This window comes from Sturnira hondurensis, unplaced genomic scaffold, assembly GCF_014824575.4.
Source record: "Sturnira hondurensis isolate 20B ecotype Veracruz unplaced genomic scaffold, ASM1482457v3 Scaffold0004136, whole genome shotgun sequence".
Classification (NCBI taxonomy): domain Eukaryota; kingdom Metazoa; phylum Chordata; class Mammalia; order Chiroptera; family Phyllostomidae; genus Sturnira; species Sturnira hondurensis.
In genome coordinates this window covers 21,880,608-21,904,264 of record NW_028076767.1, presented here as the reverse complement: position 1 = coordinate 21,904,264, position 23,657 = coordinate 21,880,608, and the positions used below count along the sequence as shown (strand labels likewise).

General features: G+C 52.4%; 1 protein-coding gene across 1 annotated transcript in view; it reads left to right on the top strand.

The window, feature by feature from the left end:
- The window catches only part of MTCL2 (microtubule crosslinking factor 2), a 66,367-nt gene extending 44,297 nt beyond the window's left edge, over positions 1–22,070 (top strand). Inside the window, exons 8-15 of the mRNA XM_037044004.1 lie at positions 440–670; positions 7,197–7,301; positions 8,310–8,477; positions 9,917–10,168; positions 11,232–11,303; positions 12,317–12,387; positions 13,655–14,987; positions 17,851–22,070. Coding sequence (XP_036899899.1) covers positions 440–670; positions 7,197–7,301; positions 8,310–8,477; positions 9,917–10,168; positions 11,232–11,303; positions 12,317–12,387; positions 13,655–14,987; positions 17,851–18,003 — 2,385 coding nt within the window. The 3' untranslated portion in view covers positions 18,004–22,070. The remainder of the gene's footprint in view (positions 1–439; positions 671–7,196; positions 7,302–8,309; positions 8,478–9,916; positions 10,169–11,231; positions 11,304–12,316; positions 12,388–13,654; positions 14,988–17,850) is intronic.
- The last annotated feature ends 1,587 nt before the right edge of the window (positions 22,071–23,657 follow it).

The following is a 23,657-nucleotide window of genomic DNA, read 5'->3' as shown; positions in this document are numbered from 1 at the left end:
TTGCTTTCTCTAGGATATTACATGAGCTCAGCCTTCCTCATTCCCAGGATGCCCTTTGCTCTCCACTCACAGGGGTCACCCCTCCCTGCCTTCATTGCTCACCCTCCCAGGTTCCTCCCTGAATGTGAGTTCATGTGAAACATTGGCATCCAGCACGTGCTTATTATAACATGTCATGGTTTTTATAATGAGACAGAGCTGGGTTCAAATCCCCGCCGTTTTCCCTGATTCAGTAACTGATTGCCTCTGCTTTTATGTGTTCCTCTTCCCTGGAGTAGCTTATCTCAACAGCATGAGCTGCTATTGGTGGAATCTCTGGCAGGGATCACCAACAAGCACCACCCAGATTTTCTTCCCTGCCCTTGTCAGAAGCCTGGAATGGGGTGGGGTGGTACCCAGGAAGACAGCTGGCCTGCTCACACTCTTCTCCCCTTCGAAGCTGAAGGAGGACCAGCAGAGGGCGCTCCTGAGGCGCGAGTTTGAGCTGCAGAGCCTGAGTCTCCAGCGCAGGCTGGAGCAGAAATTCTGGAGCCAGGAGAAGAACATGCTGGTGCAGGAGTCCCAGCAGTTCAAGCACAACTTCCTGCTACTCTTCATGAAGCTCAGGTGGTTCCTCAAGCGCTGGAGGCAGGGCAAGGTTTTGCCCAACGAGGGGGATGACTTCCTTGAGGTATGTTTCCCCTGAAACTGGGACTGGGAAAGAGGTGGTGTGGGGGAGATAGGACCAGAGGGACAATCAGCTGGCATCTGCAATATACAGGCCAGCAGCCTGCAGGCTTCATTCAGCACCTGTTAGTGAGAACCAGCTCTTTCCTGGGCACTGTGGCCGGCGCTGGGGATACGGGGGTGAAGAAGACAGGCTCAGTCCCGGGCTCAGCAGGAGGAAGTCTTCGGGGGCTGGTGGGTCTCTAACACCTGTTCATGTCCCTTCTTGACAAACCTCGAGTCTTCAGCAGACAACAATCTAGTTTTGTTGTTACTGTGTTATATGCAAACACAGTGTATGTTTTTTACTCCTTTCAAGTGCCGCTTACATACGAGCAAAGTACACACATCTTCCGTGTTCAGCTGATGAAGTTTTACAGTGTTCACCTGTCCAGCCCAACTCACAGGAGAGCACATGTCTTTGTCCCAGAGGCTCCCAGAGGCCCAGTCAACGTGCCCTCCCCAGCAGTCAGCGTTATTCTGACTTCTTATACCCCGGATTGGTTTTGCCTATTATAGAAGTTTGTATAAGTGCAGGTGGTCTTTTGTGTCTGCCTTCTTTTGCTCAATGTAATTTTTTGAGATTCATCCATGTTTTGCATATAGAAATAGCTCATTTCTTTTATTATTTATTTTTGACTCATGGATATACCTGTTTTATTTTTTTCTTTTTTTAAAGGATATTTTATTGATTATGCTCTTACAGTTGTCCCAGTTTTTTTCTCCCCTTTATCCCCCTTCACCTTGCACCCCACCCCCCACCCCCCAGCATTACCCTCCTTAGTTCATGTCCATGGGCTGTACATATAAGTTCTTTGGCTTCTACATTTCCTATTCTATTCTTAACCTCCCCTGTCTATTTTGTGCCTACCTATTATGCTTCTTATTCCCTGTACCTTTTCCTCTCCCCCTCTCCCCACTGATAACCCTCCATGTGATCTCCATTTCTGTGATTCTGTTCCTGTTCTAGTTGTTTGCTTAGTTTTTGTTTTTGTTTTTTAGGTTCAGTTGTTGATAGTTGTGAGTTTGGTGATACCTATCTTATTTTTAATGTTATCTTTGATATATAGTAATGGGTGTTGGCTTTCCATTTTTAGTAATAATAATTTCCTTTTTAGATATATATATTTAACTAGAAAGAGTAGGTTGACTTAGAAACATTAATGATACTACAAGTAGTATTTGGGTATGGCAGGAGACCTGAGGAGTGGAACTTTGGGAACATGTGAAGCTTGAGAGGACTCCCGTGGCCCATTGTCCCTCAGCCTGTGCAGGACCCCTTGTTGCTCAAAGCCCCTGCCTCCCATGACCATTACATGGACCTCGGCCATCACTAAATGGACCGCACTGATATTGCTAAGAGAAGGGGTCATGTAAGGACATCATACCTCAGTCATACTCTACTGAGTTGGCACTGTCTGCCCGAGCTTTTGGGTATAGGTACTTGGTCTAGCCCTCCTTTCACTTAAGGTACTCTTTCCTGAGCTAGTGGGGCCCAGTGACACTTCCCAAGTCCCCATGTACCCCTGTCAGGGGACCCCCAGAGTAACCCCAATGCCCCAGGAGCAGAGCATGGTAATTAGACCTGAACCTTTGGCAAGAGTCCCCTTCCCTCACCTGCACTGGACTCATTGTCCTCCCAGGCACTGGCCTCCTCCCCAGGGCCTCTTGGGAGCGTCACTGATCATCCTTACATGGGCCTCACCCTGGACTATCTGACACTGAGGTCCCTCTCGGAGAATCAGCTTCAAAGTCTACCTTCCATGGCTGCCCCTTGGGCATCACCCTCTGTGACACCCGGGCCTCCTGTTTGGGGCCACGGTCTGCTGTCTGCCTCCCCTTCCGTGGCATTTTGGAATTTAGTACATCTCTCCTGTCCGGAAGTTCCACCTGGGACTTTGGACAAAGCCTAGTGTTTTGGTTTTTTATAAGTGAATTTTTAAATTTTTATCTTTTAAATTGTAAATATGCATAACAGAAACTTTACCCATTATGTACATATACATATATAAAATATGCACAGTTCAGTGACATCCAGGGCACTCACTCCGCTGTGCAGCCACCACCGCCATCCGTCTCTGACTCTCCTTGTCCCACAGAACTGACACTCTAGACCCACCGAACACTGAATCCCCATTCCCTGTCCCCCCAGCCCCTGACGGCCACCCCTCTACTTTCCATCCCTATGAATTTGACTATTCTAAGTACCTCACGTGAGTGGAATCATACAGTATTTGTCCTTTTGTGTCCGGCCTATTTCACTTAGCCCAGTGTTTTCGAGGGCCATCCATGTTGTAGTGTATCGCAGAATTTCTTTCCTTCTTAAGGATGCTATCCCATGGTGTCAATAAACCACATTTTTTCAGCTTATTGAGGTATAATTACCCCCCAGGAGTTATATGTATTTTTTAAATTGATTTTAGAGAGACAGGAAGAGAGAGAGGGAAAGCGCTGTCAGTCCGTTATTTCACCTGTCCATGCATTCATTGGCTGCGTCTTGTGTGTGCCCTGACTGCCGAGGTCCAGCCTCAGCAGGGTTCAGAGTCCCGGAAGGATGGACGGCGCAGGTGACAAATGAAGAGTCGGACACCCGGTTGGATGCTGGAGAACAGCCAGCCTCTGTGGGTCTGACCGAACTCGCAGAGTTTGATTTAAGCTTTATGTTTATAGAGATTGTTACATAACATTAAAGAAGCAGGTGCATGGCACGAAGTTATGTTAAACAAAGGCTATTTTTACCAGGAGAGTCATTAGTCAATTAGAGCCAGCTGTATGGATAGAGCTGCTGATGTCCTGCTTTTCTTATCTAATTCTATTCCTGTCCAAGGTAGAGGAGGGGCTGTTACTCCACCAACTTCTAGATATTCAGGGGCTACTTCATTAGGGGGGACCTTGTTCTCTCGCCAAGAAATTACTTGGTACAACTTCATCGGAATTATGCGGATTATTGACTCTGAAATGCAGGCGTCTAAAAATCCCGCCACCTACTAATCTCAAACACAAACATGCAGGGGAGAGACAGACAGGAAGTCCAGCCACAGTTGCCTCTGCTGTGCAGATGCATCTCATCCGTCCCGACTGGGTCAAAGGACGGCTGCTGATCGGCTCCCGACACCTGACCAGGGATTGAACCTGCAACCTTGGCGTATCGGGACTGTGCTCTAAGCAGCTGAGCTACCTAGCCAGGGCTACAGCTTGATGTTTTGATATATGTTTACATTGTGAAATGATCACTTCAATCAAGTCAACGTTCATTATGTCTTCCTTCCTTTCCCTCTCTCTCTTTCTCTCTCTCTCTTTCTGTGAGAGCACTTAAGATCTACGCTCTCAGCAAATTTAAAGTACACAACACAGACGCGTCAGCCGGAGCCGCCATGTTGTACGTTAGATCTCCAGAATTACGCGTCCTGCGCAACGGGAACTTTGTGCCCTTTGACGGCCTCTCCCACTTCCCCTCCCTTGCCCCTGGCAACCACCATCCTACTGCTCTTGTGCGTTCGGCTTTTCTCGATTCCACGTTTGAGTGAGGTCTCACAGCACGTGTCTTTCTGTGTCTGGCTTGTTTCACTTAGCATGTTGTCCACCAGGTCCATCCATATTGTCAAAAATGGCAGGATTTCCTCCTTTTCTTACGGCTGAGTGCTGCTCTGTTGTGCATATATATATATATATATATATATATACATATATATGGTATTTTCTTTACCCAGTCATTCATCAATAGACACGTAAGTCGTTTCCGTGACTTGGCTACTGTGAGTACTGCCGCAGTGACCAGAGGCGGGTGCAGGTATCTCTCTAGATCCAGATTTCGCTCCTTCGGACAAACCCCTGGAAGTGGATTGCTGGATCACAGTTCTGGTTTTACATTTTGGGGGAAGCTGCTAGACTGTTTTCCATGGCTAGAGCTCAGTTTTGGTTGCTGGAGAAAATGCTCCCTCACACGCTCCCCAGTGAATTGCCTGCAGGTCACAGAGCCTCTATTTGAAGTTGGGTTTTCTCAGACAAACTCTTCGTATTTGGTGGAAATCGTCCTAGCCATTTCCATTTATTGGCGTAACAGAGAAACAGAAACTTACTTTAGGAAAAAAAAATGAGGTATAAGCATAAAAAATTAAATATATGTGCCTGTAATTAATAGAAATACAAATATTTACTGACACATAATAAGATGTAGCCATAACCACATACTTGTTAAAAACAGGTACATGCGTATTTGTATATAACATGAGAAAAAGCACATATGTAGGAAAACATGTATAAATACATAATAAGATGCATATAGATAACTGCAGATAATGAACTTGATATGATACAGTCATACTTTAAAGAATATACATAACCACACACGCAGAATGAAAGCTACCTGAGTGAACGGTACTGCTCACGCAATGCGAGTTTGCAGTGTTCTAGGCACTGCGTTCAATGCTTTAAGCGGATTATTGCATTTTACTTTTACAAATATTCTGTGATATGGAGACAATTATTATCCCCATTCTACTGAAGATAAAGATCTTTGATTTCTTGTCCTCCATTCTGAAATCCACAAGCTCTGAGAACTATGTTTCTTTGTGTCTGACTCATTTGGAAGAAATTGGGCCTGACCTGCACTTGGCAGCGAAACCTTCGTTTATTCCATTTTGTGTTGATGTTTATATGTCTGTGGGGGAAACAGTGGTGTCCTCAAGCACGGGGCTTACACCGGACTTTGCCAATGTTGTTAGACAGTATGCAGTGTAAGTGCCGTGTTACTTTCCTAAATCCCAACAAATTCTGAATTCTAGACATACCTGGCCCCAAGCATTTCAGAGAAAGAATTGCACACTTGTGTACGTGCAGTCAGAAGGCTGCATATTTAAGTACTTGTGACCGGGGCCAGGATTGGGGTGTCTATTTGTGTAGGCCCTGCTCCCCCGCATACTGTCCAACCTTAGTGCCTGTCTGACCCTGCAAACCCTTATTCATTTTGTGTCTAGGACACACTCTTGTTTTTTCTTCCACCTTCCTGTTTGCTCCGTCTCAGTCTCCTTGGCTGGACCCTCTGGTTCTCCCTGACCTGATCTCTGAATGTCAGAGTCCCCAGGGCGCAGCCCTCAGCCTGCAATTCTCCCTCACCTACATTTGCTCGCTTGCAGAGCTTACCCAGGCTGATGGATTCACTGGCCTTTCTTGCACATTACGAATTGGTTCAGAATCTGACCCAGCTGCACTGCCTGCCCCTCCCCCCTTAATCCAAGCCATCGTCCCCATCTTGTCTGGGTTGTCTCAGTGGCCTCCTACCTGGTCTCTTTGCTTCTGCCCCTGTGCCCTTCCACCAAACATCTCGTATTCACACGGGTGCAGGGAGGCACCAGGCAGCAGGGACTCCATGTGGATGGTGCCCCTTGGAGTGTGTGGTAGGGGCTCTGTTGCTGCCCTGTATCTCAACACAGCATCTGGAGGGGTCTTGTGAGGCCGAAAGTCAAGCCGGTGTCTCTCCGTGGCCTACAGTCCTCCCCGGCCCTCGCTTTACCCAGCTTTGCTCCCAGCACTTCTCTCACTTCCTCAGACTGACATGTTCCTGCCTCAGGCCCTTTGCACTGCGTTTGTCCTCTTCCTGGAGTTCTCGACCCACAGTTACGCTCCCGGCTCAGTCTCTTCCCGCCTTCAGGACTTTGCCCCAGGGTCACCTTGGCCCCGGGGCCTCCCTTGAGGCCACGCACAGCACATCCGAGCCCCTCTTCCCGTGCTCTCTTTCTCTGTAGCACCTACTACTATGTGTCGTTTCATATATTTAATGACATTTCACACATTGCACCTATTCATTTGGTTTCTTGTTTCTGGAATAGAAGCAAAGGGGGCCAGGGCTCTTCATCCGCCTTGCTCGCTGGTGTGTCCCCAGTTCTGAACACGAGGCCTGGCACTCGGGAGGTGTTCAGTCACTGTTTGTTGAACGGATGTGCAGCCTGGTGAGAAGGGGGCTTCCTTCTGTCCCGTTCCTGCCCTGAATTAGTGCCCTGGTCACCTTGGCTGGCCCTGGACTCCTGCCCAGCTTCCATCGGCAACAAACCCTGCCTCCCAGGAAATCTCCCTCTGTCTGCCCAAACCTTTGGTCCCCTTTTCTGTAATCCTGGGGCTAGCTGTGGCTTTCATCCCAGCCTCAGTGCCTACGTTGGCCTGGCCTGACAAGATGTCACATCTGAGTAGCTCTCAGGGGTGCCTCATGGTGTTCGGGCCAGAGAGATGGTGGGAGGCTGGAAGTGGCCTGCCTCTCCATCTGTGCACCCCAGCCTGGATTATGTCAGAGGTCAAGGTTAAAATTTGGGAAGTCAGTGCGGAGCTGGGTGCCTTTGGACCCCATAAACCCTGTTCCTTCTTCCAGGCTGGCTGTTTGGTCCACTTTCTGTCTGGGCCGCTGGGCCATCAGCCTGAATCTCCTCCTCCTGAGGGTCATGCCCCTAGCCTGATGCCCTCCCACCCTGTTGAGTGAGGCTTTTTTTTTTTTTAATTAGGTAAATAGCATGAAGGAGCTGTACCTGCTGATGGAGGAAGAGGAATTAAATGCCCAGCATTCTGATAACAAGACCTGCACGGGGGACAGCTGGACCCAAAACACGGTTTGTTCTCAGCCTGTCCCCGGTCCTGTCCCGTCCATTTGCTTCTTCGTCTGGTTAATGATCACTGCCTGCTGCCTTCTCTGACCTGCATTGTGCTGGGCACCAGAGCTGCAGAAGGTGTTTGCCTGGTCACTGGCCCCAGGTGCTCAGTGCTATGGAGTGTGTAAGTCATCCCAGGGCAGCAACTGAGGGTCAGGTGGTGGACTGTGGGGTCATAGGCAAGAGAGCAGTTAATTCTGTTTGGAGTGTAGTGGACATTGTCATAGAGGAGTGGTCACTGGTGGTGGGTTTTGAAGGATGAATAGGAGTTTGTCTGATGGACAATGGGGAAAAGGCCATTCTGGACCAAGAAGACTGTGTGTGCAGAGGTGTAGCAAGATGTTCTGGGATTCGCTGCATCTTGGAATGCACGTAGTGGAGATGAGGACATCATGTTAGGGTCATATGAAGATGGACCTTGTGGTCTGGGGTCGGGAACCCTCAAATCAAACCATGGAGTAGAGAGAACAGTGGGGTCAGGCTCCCAGGAGTACAACAAGTGAACTCGGGTACGGGTGGGAAACAGGCCACCGGCCAAGGAGAGGGGATTGGAACCAAGTCAGGCAGTCGGGGAGGCTCCATGGTCCAGACTCCTTATGTGGCCCTCGGTGGTCAGAGAGGCAGATCCTGGGCAAGGGCAAGGACCCCAGGGCCTTAGACACTGCAGGACCTCAAAGGAGCCAGGGCCCAGCTCAGATTCAGACCAAGTTGTTACTGCTGTGGCTGCAGGTTCCTGTTTACCCGAGGCTGGGATACATGTCATGGGAGGAGGTGGCCAGGGCTGAGATGACTCAGCTCAGAAATGTCAGGGCTGGAATTTCATGGGCGAGAGAGATGACCCAGAGAGGGCGCGGGGCCTGTTCGAGGCCTGGCAGAATCCAGTGTGGACTCTGGGTGGGCATTCCCAACCCGGGGCCCCCTCGCAGCCTCTCCAAGTGCCCCTGACCCAGGCCCTGCCCCTGTCTGCAGCCCAATGAGTACATTAAGACATTGGCTGACATGAAGGTGACGCTCAAGGAACTCTGCTGGCTGCTCCGGGATGAACACCGTGGTCTGACTGAGCTTCAGCAGCAGTTTGCCAAGGCCAAGGCCACCTGGGAGATGGAACGGGCAGAGCTCAAAAGTCACACCACCCAGGTGAGTCTTCAACTGGTCAGAGACATCTGCTGCCTTGCTCCTGTCTTAACCCAGCCTCAGCTGTCAGCTCTGGGAGCAGGCTGAGAAACCCGTGCTCCTAGAAGCATAGGAACCCCGACACCTCACCCCGTGACCCAGAGAAGGTGAGAGACTTGCCTAGAGTCACACAGCAAGGGCATCAGAAACAGTGGGAAGTCCCTGAGGCTTCCCAGGGAGTCCCTGAGTTGGGGCTAAAGGTGAGCAATTGACAAAAGGGCCTAGGGGCGTCAGGGGCACCCCTGTTCCTCTACCAGGGGCTCGCAGGTGAGCCCAGAATGCTTAAGTGCCTGTCTGTACTTGGTACCTCGAACAGAAGGACTCCTCTCCGTACACCCGAGATCACCATAGGAGCCCTACCCAGGCTCTCTGGGGTTTGGTCTCTGCTGTGCACTGGTGGCAAGTGGCTGCCCATCTCTGGTCTTCGCAGTGAGAGGGTAGGCTGCCCGCCACTCAGAGACAGTGCTCTGACCATCCCACCCCACACCACAACCCTGCAGGCTGCCTTCCCTAGCACTGAGGCTCCCAGGAGGTGGGTACACTCATTGCTGCTGGGCGAATGAGAAAACAGGCACAGAGGAACTAAGTTTCTTTCCCAAGGTCACCCTGCCAGTCAGGGGCAGACCTGACCCTCACTCTCCAGGCCTCTGCCCCTCCTTCCCAGGGCTCACAGATTTCTGGCTTCCTGGTGCCACTGTTCTCGCCTCCCGACCCCCCTGAAGATCTCATAGGTCCTGCCCCATCTGCACATTCCACCATGCCCATTGCTGCTGCTGCCCCCCAAGCCCAGCCATTCCATGTGTTCCCCCCCCCCATATAGGAACCTGACTGTCCCCTGGAGGGTCAGGATCCCGGACCACAGCCTGGGGGTTGTGGGGTGAATTAATTCTCCAGGTTGGCTCTTTACCTCCTGCCACCCCAGGGTTTGGGCTGAGAAAGCCATCATGCTGGACTGATTCCCACACACGGTCATTACATCAGTGTCTGCATGTCCCTCCCCCAACTGTAAACCCACGTTGCTGGTAAGAAGAGTTAGTGAAGCAACGTGAGAAGCCCAAATTGGCAACTTCCACCATTTTGTAGCTGTGTGACCTGGGACAAATAATTTGCCCCTTTGAACCTCTTTCTTATGTTTAAAATATCCAGAATGGTAGTTATTTTTGCCAAGTTTGCATGAGGATACTGGGATAAAGCCTGAAAAACCCTTAGCACAGAGCTTGGCCTGTAGGAAGAGTTCCACAAGCCTTGATTGGGAGGAGGGGTGAGTTCTGAGTGAGGGGTCCTCCCAGGGGAGCTTGCTCCTCCTGCCCCCTGCTGGTGTCCTAGAAAGAGGGAAAGAGGGCGGGAGAGCAGAGAGGAGGGGCCTCCTGGTGCCATTGCTCAGTTTACTCTTCCTTCCACAGATTGAGCTGAAGGCTGGGAAGGGTGCTGGGGAGCGGGCAGGGCCCGACTGGAAGGCCACCCTGCAGAGGGAGCGGGAGGAGCAGCAGCACCTCCTGGCTGAGTCCTACAGAGCTGTCATGGAGCTGACGCGGCAGCTGCAGGTCAGCGAGCGCAACTGGAGCCAGGAGAAGCTGCAGCTGGTGGAGCGGCTTCAGGGTGAGAAGCAGCAGGTGGAGCAGCAGGTAAAGGAACTGCAGAACCGCCTGAGCCAGGTGAGTCCTGTCCCAGCCCAAGGTGGCTCAAGTTCCAAGGGGCAGTCACTGTAGGGAAAGGCCTGCGGTGGGATCTCCTTCAGGTATAGGTGGATCCAGGTGCTCAGAGAGTGAAGCAGGAACTAGGTCTTTCTCTCTGCCAGCGTCTCTGTCTTGCTTTCCTCTGTGTTTTTTCTTAAACAACCTGACCTCAAATATGGCCTGTTAGTTTTGTGCTCTCATCCTCACCACTTAGCGATTGCAGTGGAAAGTTGTCCTTTTCCACGAGGCTCTGATTGGCCAGGTGTGAATCATGTGCCAAAACCCAGGAAGCCAGAGGGAAGAACCAAGGGCGGGCCCCAGGGGAAAACTGGAGTCCTCAGATCAAAAGAGGGAGAGAGGAGAGCAGCCATGACCATCACACCCTCCACAGTGCACACCGCGTGTCTACCTTCGTGAGCTGCTGTGCTCCCTTCTTTCTTTTGGCCTTTTCCTTTGTTTTACTTTCAATTTTAATCACATAAATCAGGACTTCACCTTTAGAGAAGACCCAAATATTGCAAAAGCCTACTGCAATCCACTCCTTCCCTTTCTTCCTAAATTTATGTGCCCAGAGGTGTTTGTTATCACTCATGGAATCATAGTGTACATATTGTTTGCACTTTGCCTCTTTCATAGAGAGCTGTTCACACCAAGGTGTGGAGGCAGGTGTCCCTCAGTTTATCTGCTCCTCAGTGTTCCCAGTACAGAGTCCCCACCCTGGTGTGATTCAGCTGCCGCTTGTCTGATCTCACTGTCCTAGGAATTGTAACATGAATTAATGTATTAGTGACAACTGTATAGTAATTTATATAATACTAAGTGTAACATCATCTAGAAGGATGCCCGTGAGTGGTTGCTTTCACGGTCATTTCTCACCTTGTCGGTGGCTCAGAGCTGCTGGTCCCTGGGAAAGCGGTTTCTAGCCCATGACCTGGGATCTGCAGGCTGCAGAGCAGAGGCTGGGGAGTAGCCCAGCACAGAGCAGGGTCCTGCCCACCAGCTGGGCCCAGCACCGACCACCCTCTTTACCCTCCTCTCCCAGCTGCAGAAAGCTGCTGACCCCTGGGTCCTGAAGCACTCGGACTTGGAGAAGCAGGACAACAGCTGGAAAGAGGTGCGTAAGGCGGCAGTCCACCCATGTTCTTTGGGCTCCTGGCTGCACTGGAGGAAGACCCTCGCTTGTAGAGGATGCTCACCCTGTCCCACAAGCCACATCCTTGTATCCTGGGCTCTTCAACCCTGGGGTCTCTACCCTCTCTTTCCAGGCTGTGGTGTGGCACTTGTGAAGGACCCTTTACCAGCCCACCCTCCTGTGCCTGGGAGAACGGCTGGGCATCTGCATTCTTGGCCAGACGCCTTGCCGCCCTCTCTTGGTTTCATGTGTGCCTGTCCGGAAAGCAGGGCCTCTAAGTAGCCATGTGATCCCGGGCAAGTCTCTCCCTCTCTGGGCCCCAGTTGCCTCGTTGGTAAAGTGAGAATCACCTTCTCGGCCTTAGCCCAGCCCTGGTTGTGGAGCTCAGTTAGGTCTCATGGGTGACGTTCGCTCCTAAGCCTCAGGTGCATTGTCCTTATAGAAACATGTCATAGTAACATGTTGAGTGAACAGACTGCCCTTCGCATCATCCTATGTCATCCTCGCAACAGCCTGAGGAAGTGGTGTGTTGGCCAGGAGGCTTGGCTGCCACAAAAACTGACTCTGGGGAACTGAGGCAGGCGGGAATTTTATTAGGGGCTTCAGAGGGTTGGCAGTGCCGGTCCCTGGGGACCTGCTCTGGCACCAGGGTGAGACAGCCCCAGAGGAAGAATCTTAGGTGTCACCGATGTCACTGCCAGCTGACCAGCGATCCAGGGTGCAGCCACCACATTCAGATTAAGTTCTAAACAGAATCTGTTTCCATGTGCTTCTCCCACTGGCCAAGCCTGGATCACATACCTATGGGGAAGGTGGGTGCACTGTGGCCAGAAACTGACCAATCAGTATTCCAGGTCAATGCTGACATCAATTCTGCTCTGTAAGAGGAGACCCAGGTATGAGATCTGGGGTCAGCTCCCACAACGACCTCCTGTCACCTTCCCTCCAGGTGCTGGCGGCCAGAACTGACCCCTCTTGTCTCTGTTCCTTGACAGACCCGCAGTGAAAAGATCCACGACAAGGAGGCCGTCTCTGAAGCTGAGCTTGGGGGAACTGGCTTAAAGAGGTGCTGGCACCCCCTCCACCCACCGCCCCCTGCAGCCTCGCCCCTGCTCCGCCTGATGCCTGTGCTGCCCCTTTGGCCTCTCTTCTCTCCCATGCCCCATGTGCCCACCACTGCACCTCAGCAGAGCTGGGAGACGCTGCCATATGGTTTCTATGGAACCAGGCCACCTAGGAGCTGGGAAGCTTGGGGGGATAATGCCTACCTGCGATTTTTGTTTGTTTGGTTCTGGCTGTGGAAAACTGGGGCCCTTGCCTGTCCTAGCTACGAAAGAAACTACGTAGCGCCTCTTGTGGTTCTTTCTTCTTGTGTCTGTAGTTGAGAAAGTCAAGCTGGACTCCCATTCCTGGGATTATTCAGCACTTCCTGTGGGCCAGGGAGACCCCCCAGGGGCTACCAGGATCATGTCTCCACTGCTAGGAAACCCGTGAAAGCAGTGAGGACAACAGAAGGCCACAGGGGTCATGGGAGCAGCCCGCAGCCAGGCGGGTGGGCTGTGGAGTCCAGTACAGGGTTTCAGTTCCACCTGTGCCGTTTCTAGCTCTGACCTTGGGGTAGACGTCCTGCCTCTGTCTGGTGGGCACCACAGATGCTGCCTCCCAGAGTTGCTGGGAGACTAAACGTGAGACACACTTACGTGTGCTTGGCGTTTTTAGTCGTCTGGCATCACCTGTGCCAGGTCTGTGGCGGGGATTTAGTGAAGTCTTAGTTCAGGTGCCCCCCAAAACAAAGACAAGGAATTGAGACCTTGTCTCCAGGGTCCTGAGACAGGGGTTTGATGTACTTGGGAGTGGCTTCCAGGAAACACCTACAAGTGAGTCAGGGTAAGAAAGGCAGGCAGTAAAGGCGTTATCATGGGCCACCCGAGCTCAGTGTCTCTGAGGAGCTCAGCCTGCCAGGGCAGAACGAACAACTCAAGAGTGCTCCCACCCAAGGATTTAAGAGCCATCAAACCCAACCCACTGGGCAGGGCTGCATCTAGGACATGAACTCTGATGTTTCCAGCTCCCTCTGTGTGGAGGCCAAGTTTGCTCCTGCAGTCGGGGGGAAAAAGGCCCGCAGATGCTCAGAGCGTGAAGTGCTGGGTGTGGGGGTGTGAGTGTGTAGGGGAGGTGGGGCAGGGCGCTGACAGAGATCTCCACCAGAGGCGAGTGGGACAGTCGCGGTCCCAGCCCTGGTGCAGCGCAACAACCAGGGAGGGAGACCAGAGGGCCTGTGTGGGGTGTGTGGGCTTCCACTGACACCACTCTCCCTCCTCCGCTCTTCCCAGGACGAAGTCTGTTTCCTCCATGTCTGAGTTTGAAAGCTTGCTGGACTGCTCCCCCTACCTCTCCAGCGAAGCCCCCCGGGGCAAGAAGCTGCCCAACAGCCCTGCCTTTGCCTTTGTGGGCCCACAGCCGGTGGACGCAGAGAAGGATGCCCAGGCACAGCCTCGAGACTGCAGCCACCTGGGTGCCCTGGGCTGCCAGGACCCGGCAGGGAGGCAGATGCAGCGCAGCTACACAGCTCCCGACAAAACAGGCATCCGTGTCTACTACAGCCCCCCGGTGGCCCGGCGCCTGGGTGTCCCCGTGGTCCACGATAGGGAGGGCAAGATCATCATCGAGCCTGGCTTCCTCTTCACCACCGCCAAGCCCAAAGAGTCCGCCGAGGCCAATGGGCTGGCGGAGAGTTCCTATGGTCGGTGGCTGTGCAACTTCTCACGGCAGCGCCTGGACGGAGGCTCGGGGGGCAGCCCCTCGGCAGCCGGGCCGGGCTTCCCCGCAGCCCTGCACAACTTGGAGATGTCGGGCAACATGAGCGACGACATGAAGGAGATCACCAACTGTGTGCGCCAGGCCATGCGCTCGGGGTCGCTGGAGAGAAAAGTGAAGAGCACATCCAGCCAGACGGTGGGCCTGGCCAGTGTGGGCACGCAGACCACCCGCATGGTCAGCGTGGGCCTGCAGACCGACCTGCCCCGCAGCAGCCTCCACGGCAAGAGCTGGTCCCCCCGCAGCTCCTCGCTGGTGTCGGTGCGCAGCAAGCAGATCTCTTCCTCCCTGGACAAGGTGCACTCGCGCATCGAGCGGCCGTGCTGCTCACCCAAGTACGGCTCCCCGAAGCTCCAGAGGCGGTCCGTGTCCAAGCTGGACGGCGCCAAGGACCGCAGCCTGTGGAACCTGCACCAAGGCAAGCAGAACGGCTCAGCTTGGGCCCGCTCCACCACCACGCGGGACAGCCCCGTGTTGAGGAACATCAATGACGGGCTGTCCAGCCTCTTCAGTGTGGTGGAGCACTCGGGGAGCACGGAGTCCGTCTGGAAACTGGGCGTGTCCGAGGCCCGGGCCAAGCCCGAGCCTCCCAGGTACGGCATCGTGCAGGAGTTCTTCCGCAACGTGTGCGGCCGGGCCCCGAGCCCCACCTCGGCCGCCGGGGAGGAGAGCGCCAAGAAGCCGGAGCCCCTCTCCCCAGCCAGCTACCATCAGTCAGAGGGCATGGCCAGGATCCTGAACAAGAAGGCAGCCAAGTCAGGCAGCAGCGAGGAGGCCAGACTCTCCGTGCCCCCGGGGAAAGATGGTGTCCTCCGGGATGCGGACGGAATCCCGGTCCTTCCCAGTGAGGTAGGTGGGTGTGGCTGCCCTTTTTCTGGGGAGTGGGGTTGGCTTATAAGGTCTAAGCTCTTGGGGTTGTCAGTCTTGGATAATGTAGTTCACGTATTTCATAAACTTCTTGTGCTCATCTGGGATGGGTTTGGACGCCCCGCACTGGAAGGACACAGTCTGTATACCACTTAACAAGCTGCTTTGCCGCCACATGCCGGAAATTGCCAGCATCCCCAAGGGGAAGGGGTGTGCTCACTTTTCTCCTGTCGCCAGTGGTGTGCTGCAAGCCGGCCCATGTGGTTCGTGAGAGCCAGCTGTGCACATCTGTTGTCAGTGACAGCACGTTGGAGCCTTGAGATCCACCACAGTGGGAAGACTCTACACTCTGAAAATTGGCAAGTGCCCAAAGCCAGGGTCTCTCCCCTCACTCCTGGAAACCTGGTTATTAAATACTCTTCGGCACCACTGCCCCCACCCCACCAAGACTCCGTGCCTGAGAACTCCCGCCTTCTCTGGGAATCTTGGGCTGTGAACCCCACTCAGAATCAATTTCAGATTTCATTATGGATTATTTGCATATTAGTACAAGAATGCACATAAGTTAGCTTCACGGGAGGGTGGAATATTGAATGGAACCCGAAGATCTCAGCAGCTTCTTTCTGCCTCCCTCTCCTGTCTCTTGGCTTTGTTTGTTCTGATGTCCTCGTCCTCCGTTTCTCTCTCTGTTGCATTTGTATAGGGTCAGGAAGGCTGTCCCAGCTCTGGTTTTGTAACATCTTCCAGTTCAAGTACCTAAGAGAGACTCAAATCCCTCTGTCCCAATTCCACATTTTTGGAGGAAAGAAACTGGTCCAACTCAAGTCCATTGTACCCCCTTGGTCTGGCCAGGGGTGCTATCGTGTGGTGTGCAGGGCCCTCAGTGAGGGTTGTAGGTGAGGGCCCCAGAGGTGGAGTGGGCTGCGATTGGCCCAATTGTGTATATGGTATGTTTAGGTGGTTTCTGGTTTTTCCCTATTGTAAATAGTTCTGTGGTGAACATCGTGGTGCAAAACATCTTCCCACATTTCAGATTATTTCCGTAGGTTTGAGTTGCAGAAATGGGATTACAGGATAAAAGAATATAAAGTTTTAAGGTATTTGTTAAATGTTGCCAAATTGTCTTTCAAAAGAGTTTGTCCAATTTCTGCAGCCTCCAGGAGTGTATGGTGAGTGCTTTACTTCTCTATACTCTCACACCACTGACTGCTTAAAACAAAAAACAACTTTTAAGTATTTATTTCTATTTTTTAACTTTAAAAAACTTTCAAATTTAATACCGAGCATGTCACAAGAATAGGGCTCACTGAACTCTCACAAACTGAACCATTTGGTTTCTAGAGAAACAGACCAATACACTGCGTGTGTGTTTATTGTGCACAGTCGGTTCACACCAGTATCACAAGGAATTGCTCGTGCATTACGGAGGCTGACAAGTGTCGAGATCTACAGGATGAGGTAGCCAGTCGGAGACGCAGGAGAGCCGATGGTTTAGTTCCACCGGAGTCGGAAGCCTGAGAGTCAGAGAGATGAGGTGGAGCGGTGTACAGTATGGGTACCTGTTGGGTCCCAGCCTGAGGGCCGGCAGGCTGGGGCCCCAGGAAAAGCCGATGCTCCAGTTTTAGCCTGAAAGTAGGAAACCACTGCTGCCCCAGCTGAGAGGCTGTCAGGCAGGAAGAATTCCTTCTTACTCAAGGAGAGCCAGCCTTTTTTGTTTGGTCCAGGCCTTCCACGGATTAGACGAGGCCCACCCACATTAGGGAGGCCAGTCTGTTTTACTTAGTCTCCCGAATTAAATATTAATCTCATCCAAAAGCTTTCCCACAGAAGTGCCCAGGGTAATGTTTGACCAAACATCTGAACACCCTGTGGCCTGGTCCGGCTGACCCACAAAACCAACCAGCACCCCCATATAACCACTCCTACATCAGGAGACAAAGGTCCGAAGCTGGCTGTATTTTGAATGTTGATTCTAAAGTTGATCCAAATAGTTTTCAGTACATAAAAGGTAAATGTTACTCATTGACCAGTTGTTCTCCTAGGAATGTGGCTTATGGAATATTTACAGAGGTGGGAAATATATTTATATCAAGATATACATTGCATTATTAGTAAAAATAACTAACACTTATTAAATACTTAATAGGTACTACATCAAATGCTATATATATCGCAGCTGATTCAACCCTTACAACAACTTTGGGGAAGGTATCCTGTTCCTCATTGTAGGGAGGAGGAAGTCAAGGTTCAGATATTTAAGTAACTTAGCTGAGGCCACTCAGCTGGTAAGTGGTGGGGCTGGGATTTGAACCAAGCATTCTAGTTCTGTAACAGCACTTTTAATCATTGTGCCTATGTGTCGGTAATAGTAGAAAAAAGAAAAGAAAAGAAGCTACCCGTGCTCATCAACAATGAATTGGATGAGTTGGTTAAGGTAGTTCCACTCTGTGGACTAGCAGACAGCTGCTAAAAAGATCTCGACACACGGTGACAGCAAAGTGTTCATATTTTGCAACTGCCCACATAGGCTGTAAGAGATGAAGTTGTTTGGTTAAATATGTGTGTGATGTGGTGAGAATTTACTTCCATGTGTAGGACCGCGGACAGTGTCCACTTCTTTGAATATTCCAGAATTTATTACATTCTGGAATGTGATCTGTGAATACGCATTATTGTTCTAATGGAAGAAAAACAGGTGTTTTAAATTGGTCCAAAGAGGGGCTACAGTCCCCGGGAACTGGTCCCTGGGCGTGACTGAGCTCAGTTCCTCGCCTGGCTGGCCATCCAACCCCGGGGTGGTCAGCGCCTCCTGGCTGCTCCTGACTCCCTCCCTCCTTCCTCGCAGGATGCTGTTTGTGACTGTAGCACCCAGTCTCTCACCTCCTGCTTCGCCCGGTCATCCCGCTCTGCCGTTCGCCACTCTCCTTCCAAGTGCAGGCTTCACCCTTCTGAGTCCAGCTGGGGCGGAGAGGAGAAAGCAGCCCCTCCCAGCGAGTGACAGCAGCTGAACTCCTGGCCCCAGCCAGCCCAGTCTATGAACAGCCGAAGGGAACCTGCAGAGCGGAGGGTCTTGCCCTGTGCCCTCTGCATCACCTCGCCGTGGAGGACAGCAGCTGCGCCATCCCCAGGTAAAATGGGGTCTCCTGCTGACCCCTGGGTGGCCCTCTCTGACTCCCCAGGGGAAGGCAGTGAGTGGGAGAAAGACCAAAACTGCTTCGAAGTGTCGGCAGAGAGATCCACTGGGGGCTGATCCCTGGGTCCTAGAGGAAACTCTTGCCTGGTGCTACCCACACCCACCTCTCAGAAGAGCCCAGGAATGGACACACTTCTGGCCACGACCCTCAGGGAAAGGGCTCACGGAGATGTTCCGTGCCAATCGCACCCCTCCAAGGGAAGGAAACACCAGAGGAACAGGCTTTGCCGTAGGACTCAGCTTGGGGCTCCCCGTGGAGCGGGGCTGGGCGTGACATCCATCCTTCCGTTCCCTCCACTGCCGCCTCCTCCCAGCCCCGCTGCCTTGGATTGCTGTTCCTCTGGAGGGTATGATAGGGCAGCAGCCAGGGCCGAGTACCTGCTTGGAATCACGGTGCCCTGGATCTCCCTGCTAAGAGCCTGGGTACAGCAAGGACTGGAAGACGAGGTGGGAACATGTGGGGCTCAGGGTCGGAGAGCCACTGGAACAGCCTCCCTTGCCAAGTGACAACCTTCCCAGGAGATTCCTAGAGGACAGAAATAGGTAGAGTCACTCTGAAGACCTGGTGCACAGATAAATGCCTAAACGCTCACTGCCTTGATCGCTGGGGCTACTTTTCCCAGCATCTTGCGGGGCACCACATCTCCACTCTGTTTACATCCTGGGGCTGGTGGAGGGCACCAATACTCCCAATAAGAGACTCCCAAGTGTCAGGGTCAGGCCAAGGAGCACTCCAAGAGCCTAGTGCCCCAGGACGTAGTGGTAGGCTGGGGCCTGGAAACACATTTCTTGCCTAGGTTGTTTATTTGAATTTTTCTCACTATAAATATTTAAGGTGGTTTTACTTTATTTTAATAATTTAATTTACCCAAAGTCCCTACAGTAATTTATTGGAGGTTAAGACATGTGTTCTTGCCGCTGGGATAATGCAAGGCTTTGGACATGGTGGACAGGTGAGGGACCCCCATGTGGATGAGCCAGCTCAGCAGCCACACTCTGGCTTCCTGGTCAGGTTTGGGTTCCCTCCCCACGGCAGAGGTGGAGCCCTGCCTCTTGCTCCCCAACATCACTGGCTGTTGGCCTCTGAGCGCTGCTTTTCCCTCCACACCCGGTACTTGCCCTGCCCCTGGCAGTCGGTCTGTAAATGCTCTCGGACCGGCTGGAGGGCTGGACCCACGCCACCACTTCCCAAACATTCCCCATTTTCCTTCTCATTTTCCTCCCCCTGCCATCTTACCTTTTTTTTTTAATGAGTCAAACAGAGATTACTAAGGTTCTACCGAGAGCATGGAGATCTCTCCAAGTTCCCCAAGTGAGAACTTGCAGGAAAACAGGACTGAACTTCGAGAATGTTGTTTATTGCAGCTTTGCACGTGGATCTGAGAGTGTCTGCCAGCGCCTCAGTCTTGCCAGCCCGCCAGCCTTTCCACCAGCTTCTCTCCTTAGCCTTATGGCCTCTCGGCCTCTCATGGCTCTTCTCTCAGCCCCAACTGCCCGCCCTTTCCCTCATCCCATGTGGGCTGCTTGAGCCGTTGGCTAGATTGTGACGTGGCTCGTCACAGTTCAGTGGGGAGCCCTCAGGCGGCCTTCCCCTCTGTGCCAGTGAACCCATTTTGGTTGCACACACCCACGCACAAGCAGAGGCACGGCCTCCTGTGCCTGGCTGGGTGCCCAGAGTGGAAACACCAGGATAAAATGCTTTGTCTGTAGAACTCTCCATGAGGAAGACTCAAAGCCAGCCACTTGGCTAGTTTGCCCCCAGGACTCAGGAGATGCCTCTCCACTCCCGCCTGCTCCTAATTTGGCCCTTTCAGGGTCACCTGGACCAGTTACCCAAAGTCCTTCGTCTCCATTCCCTGTCAGTAGAACATCAGGGTCATGTTCGACCAGCCACAGAGTGACTTGTGGGTACGGCAGGCAGGCCAGTGGAGCCATGTGCCAGGGCCCCGCTGGGATGCCATGCTCCCACCCAAGAGGTCAAGGGGCCCCTCCAAGGTTATCACCAGGTGAGGGGATTCACCACAGGCCACAAGCCATCAGAGGCCTTCTGCCACCTACCCAAGCCACAGTACACTCTCAGCCTTGGGGAGAAATCCCCGGAAGACCTGAACTCTGCGGCCTGGGGCCAGACCACTCAGCCTTACCATCGTCCGCGTCCGAGATCGTCCTTGCCGTCCTTGTCTCAGCGCCTGGCCACCCAGCCCCCAGCTGGTGTCAGAGCCTCCAGAGCTTGGTTCTTCAGAGTCCCAGTTTCTACTTCCTGCATGCCACTGTGCGAGGTCACTCGTCACTCGTCCTACAGAAGCCTCTGCAAGAGGGGCTTGATGGGGTGGAAAACGTTGTATGTAAATACTCGTTGGTTTGATTTTTAACATTTTAATTAGTAACTGGTTGTGTTTTCTTTTGGGGGGGGTGGGAGGGTTGGTTTGTAAAAACTCTACTCTTTTGAAATGTAATTTCTAAGTTTGTTCATTTCTTTAAATGCCTTTTCAGCCTTGTAACATTCCCAAAGCAGAAAACTGCCTGACCCACAGTGGGGATTCCCTGGAACACTGGGGTCCCTGGAAGGAGTGCTGCCCTTCTTCTCTCTCTTCCCCAACCTACTACCCCTCTGCCTTTTTACTCCTGGCCCCTCCCTCTTTCTCCCCCTCCTCCTCTCCTGTTCTACTTCCTCCTTTCCCCCATCTCTTCTCTCTTCAACCAAAGTCCCACGGAACCCTGGGGTCCTAATCCCCCACATTGCTCGGCTTGGGCCCATGGTGTTGGCACCAGTTGGTTAGGGGTAAATGGAAGACCACTTGGTGTGGTTGACCCTGACCTGGGCGACCTCATGTTTCTTCTGTTAGACCTCTTTCAAAGCCACATTAGACCCTTCTGGGACCGTGATGTTGGTGTTTGAAATGGAAATCCTACGTGTTTGGTGAATCAGTGGCTTTAGACTCTGTATGCACAAGGCTTCATAGTCCAGTTCCAGTCTCCCCGCAGCCCCTGCCCCCACTTCTTTCCCCACCTAAGGCTGATCAGTTTCAAAACACCTCCAAGAGGTCTTACTTTCTCTGAACTAAAGATGGGCCGACCTCACGGCTTCCCCAGAGACACCCCTCTAGTGGCTGCTCTCCCAGGTGACATAGTTGAAGGCCCCAAAACTTGACCCGCTTACACCCTGACCATGTGGTTCCATCATGCCTGCCCCCTGTACCTTCTATAGTTTCATCACCCTGCCTGTTTTCCTCTTGCCCGCCAGACTTCCAGGCCCTCCCCCCTCCCTTCCTGTCCCGAGCGTCCCTCACACCCATCTATCCTCACCAGCCTGCACCAAGCTCCCACTTCCTCTTCATTGATAATGATGGTCCCCTGCATGCTCTACCTAGAGGGTTTTCTATTTTAGAACTCACTCGCCATCCCACATCTTTTCAAACCTTTCAGGGACAGCTCTGGGAGTCAGCTTTGGCAGGACAGGGTTTAGCCTTCCCATTTTGCAGATGAAAAAACTGGGAAATCCATTCCAGCATCACCTAACTGGGAAATCATTGAGTCTAGAGTAGAACCTGGATCCCCCAGCCCAAATTTTGCTCTGCTTGCTGTGTGAACCCACTGCCCCGCTGGGTGTTCTGTCTAGATACAGGACTCCCAGACCTGCCCCTGCCCCACCCAGTTAGGAGAGCAGTCTGCCCAGAATCACTGGGCTCCCAAGGGCAGTCTGGGAACCCCTTGCATCAGAATCCTCTGAGGCCATGTCCAAAATGCAGCTTTCTGGGCCAGGAACCTACGTGTCCCTCTAAGGGAGAGCCCGAGCAGCAGCGGCCCCACTGTTTGTGTTCAGAGCCCCGGCCAATAGGCCACCTTGTAACCAATAGCCATGATGCTGTATCGCAAACAGAGCACTGTGCTGGGCATTGGGGAACTAATCCTCAATCCAGCTCTGATTTGGTCTGATTACCCTGAGCATTTCCAAAAACCATCAGAGGTATAATACAGCAGAAATAGAATCATTTAAAATGTTAATTTAATAAGACAACATCAACAGTCAAAAAGCAAAAGGAGTTATCATTCCCCAAATCTATCGGACGTTATTCCTATAATCAGGCAGTCAAAATTTACTCTTGAGTTTCCTGGCATCCACGGTGAAAAGAGAAATGCGTCAGGTTCTGTGACTCTCCTCATCCAGTCATGGGAAGCAAGTGTGGCTCCAGGAGACGCCTCTAAACGCTACTAGTTTGTAGCATGTGTCCTTTCTTCAAAGCCCACTGACCGAGCCAACTGCTATTTCAGCAAGTGAACCTAAGGTGCAAAGGTGTTTCCCAGGTGACTCTTTTATAAAATAACAAACTGCCGCCAACTTGAATGACCTTGGCCTCGGATCATGTGGCTACTCCATGCCTCAGTTTCCCCAGTTATACAGAGGGGAGAATGCGCTTCTACCTCACATGTCCGTGGTGAGGACCAAATACAGCGCTGTGCCTGCGAGTCTGCTTGGGAGAACGTCGGGCTCGACTCAACCGTTAAGTGGTCTGATCCTACTCCCTGTCCCCTCAGTGACCTGACCCAGGGGGACACCCCCTCACTAGTCTCAGTGAATAGAAAGTGGACCGAAAGGTCATCTGGACCAACTCCCTCCCCTTTTAGAAAAATTGTTGCGAAATATACATAACAGAAAACCCAGTTGCCGTTTTAAGGACACCGTGTTGTGAAACCATGGCCCATGTCCATCTCTAGAACTTTTTCATCACCCCACACTGATGCCGTATCCACGAAACACTCCTCATCCCCCTGCCCCAGCCCCTGGCAATCTCCGTTCTACTCTCTGTTTATGAATTTGCCTCTTCTGGGCAACTCTTCATAAGTCAAATCGGACGTTCTGTCATTTTGTGTCAAACTCTCACTTTTTGGGATGGGGAATCAGGCCCAGAGAAGAGAATGACTCGCCCAAGGTCACACAGCAAACTAGGGGCAGAGCCAGGACCAGAACCCAGGTTTCTGCATCCCAAATAGCAATCAAGACACGGCCCTGCCATTCCGTGAACTTGGTCGTGCCTCTTCCTCTATCCGGGCTATCTGCTCGCTCCCCGCCTCTCTCCATGCTCTCTTGTATCATCTCCCTCAAATCTTCCTTTTCTCCTGCTTCCTCTACTCTGCTGGTTCCCGCCTGCAGGCCCAGTGGCCCTGACCAACGGGCAGGTTTTCCTCTTCTGGACCCTCAGCCCTCCTGCAAGGGCCTCCCCAGCATGCTCCCCTCCCATGGATTTCCCTGCAGCCCTCAGCAACCCCCTCTCTGTCCCCAGGCTCACATTCCTATCTTACCAGGGAAGTGCCCTTGGCTGTGGCTTCCCAACTCTGATGTGTGCTGTTCAGATCTGGGGGTTTTTCCTGGGTTATGTTTTATTTCATGTTTTTCCACACTGAAGGACACCTTTCTCCAATGCCTCCGCCAGCATTAGCCCTGCCAGCCCTTCTCATTG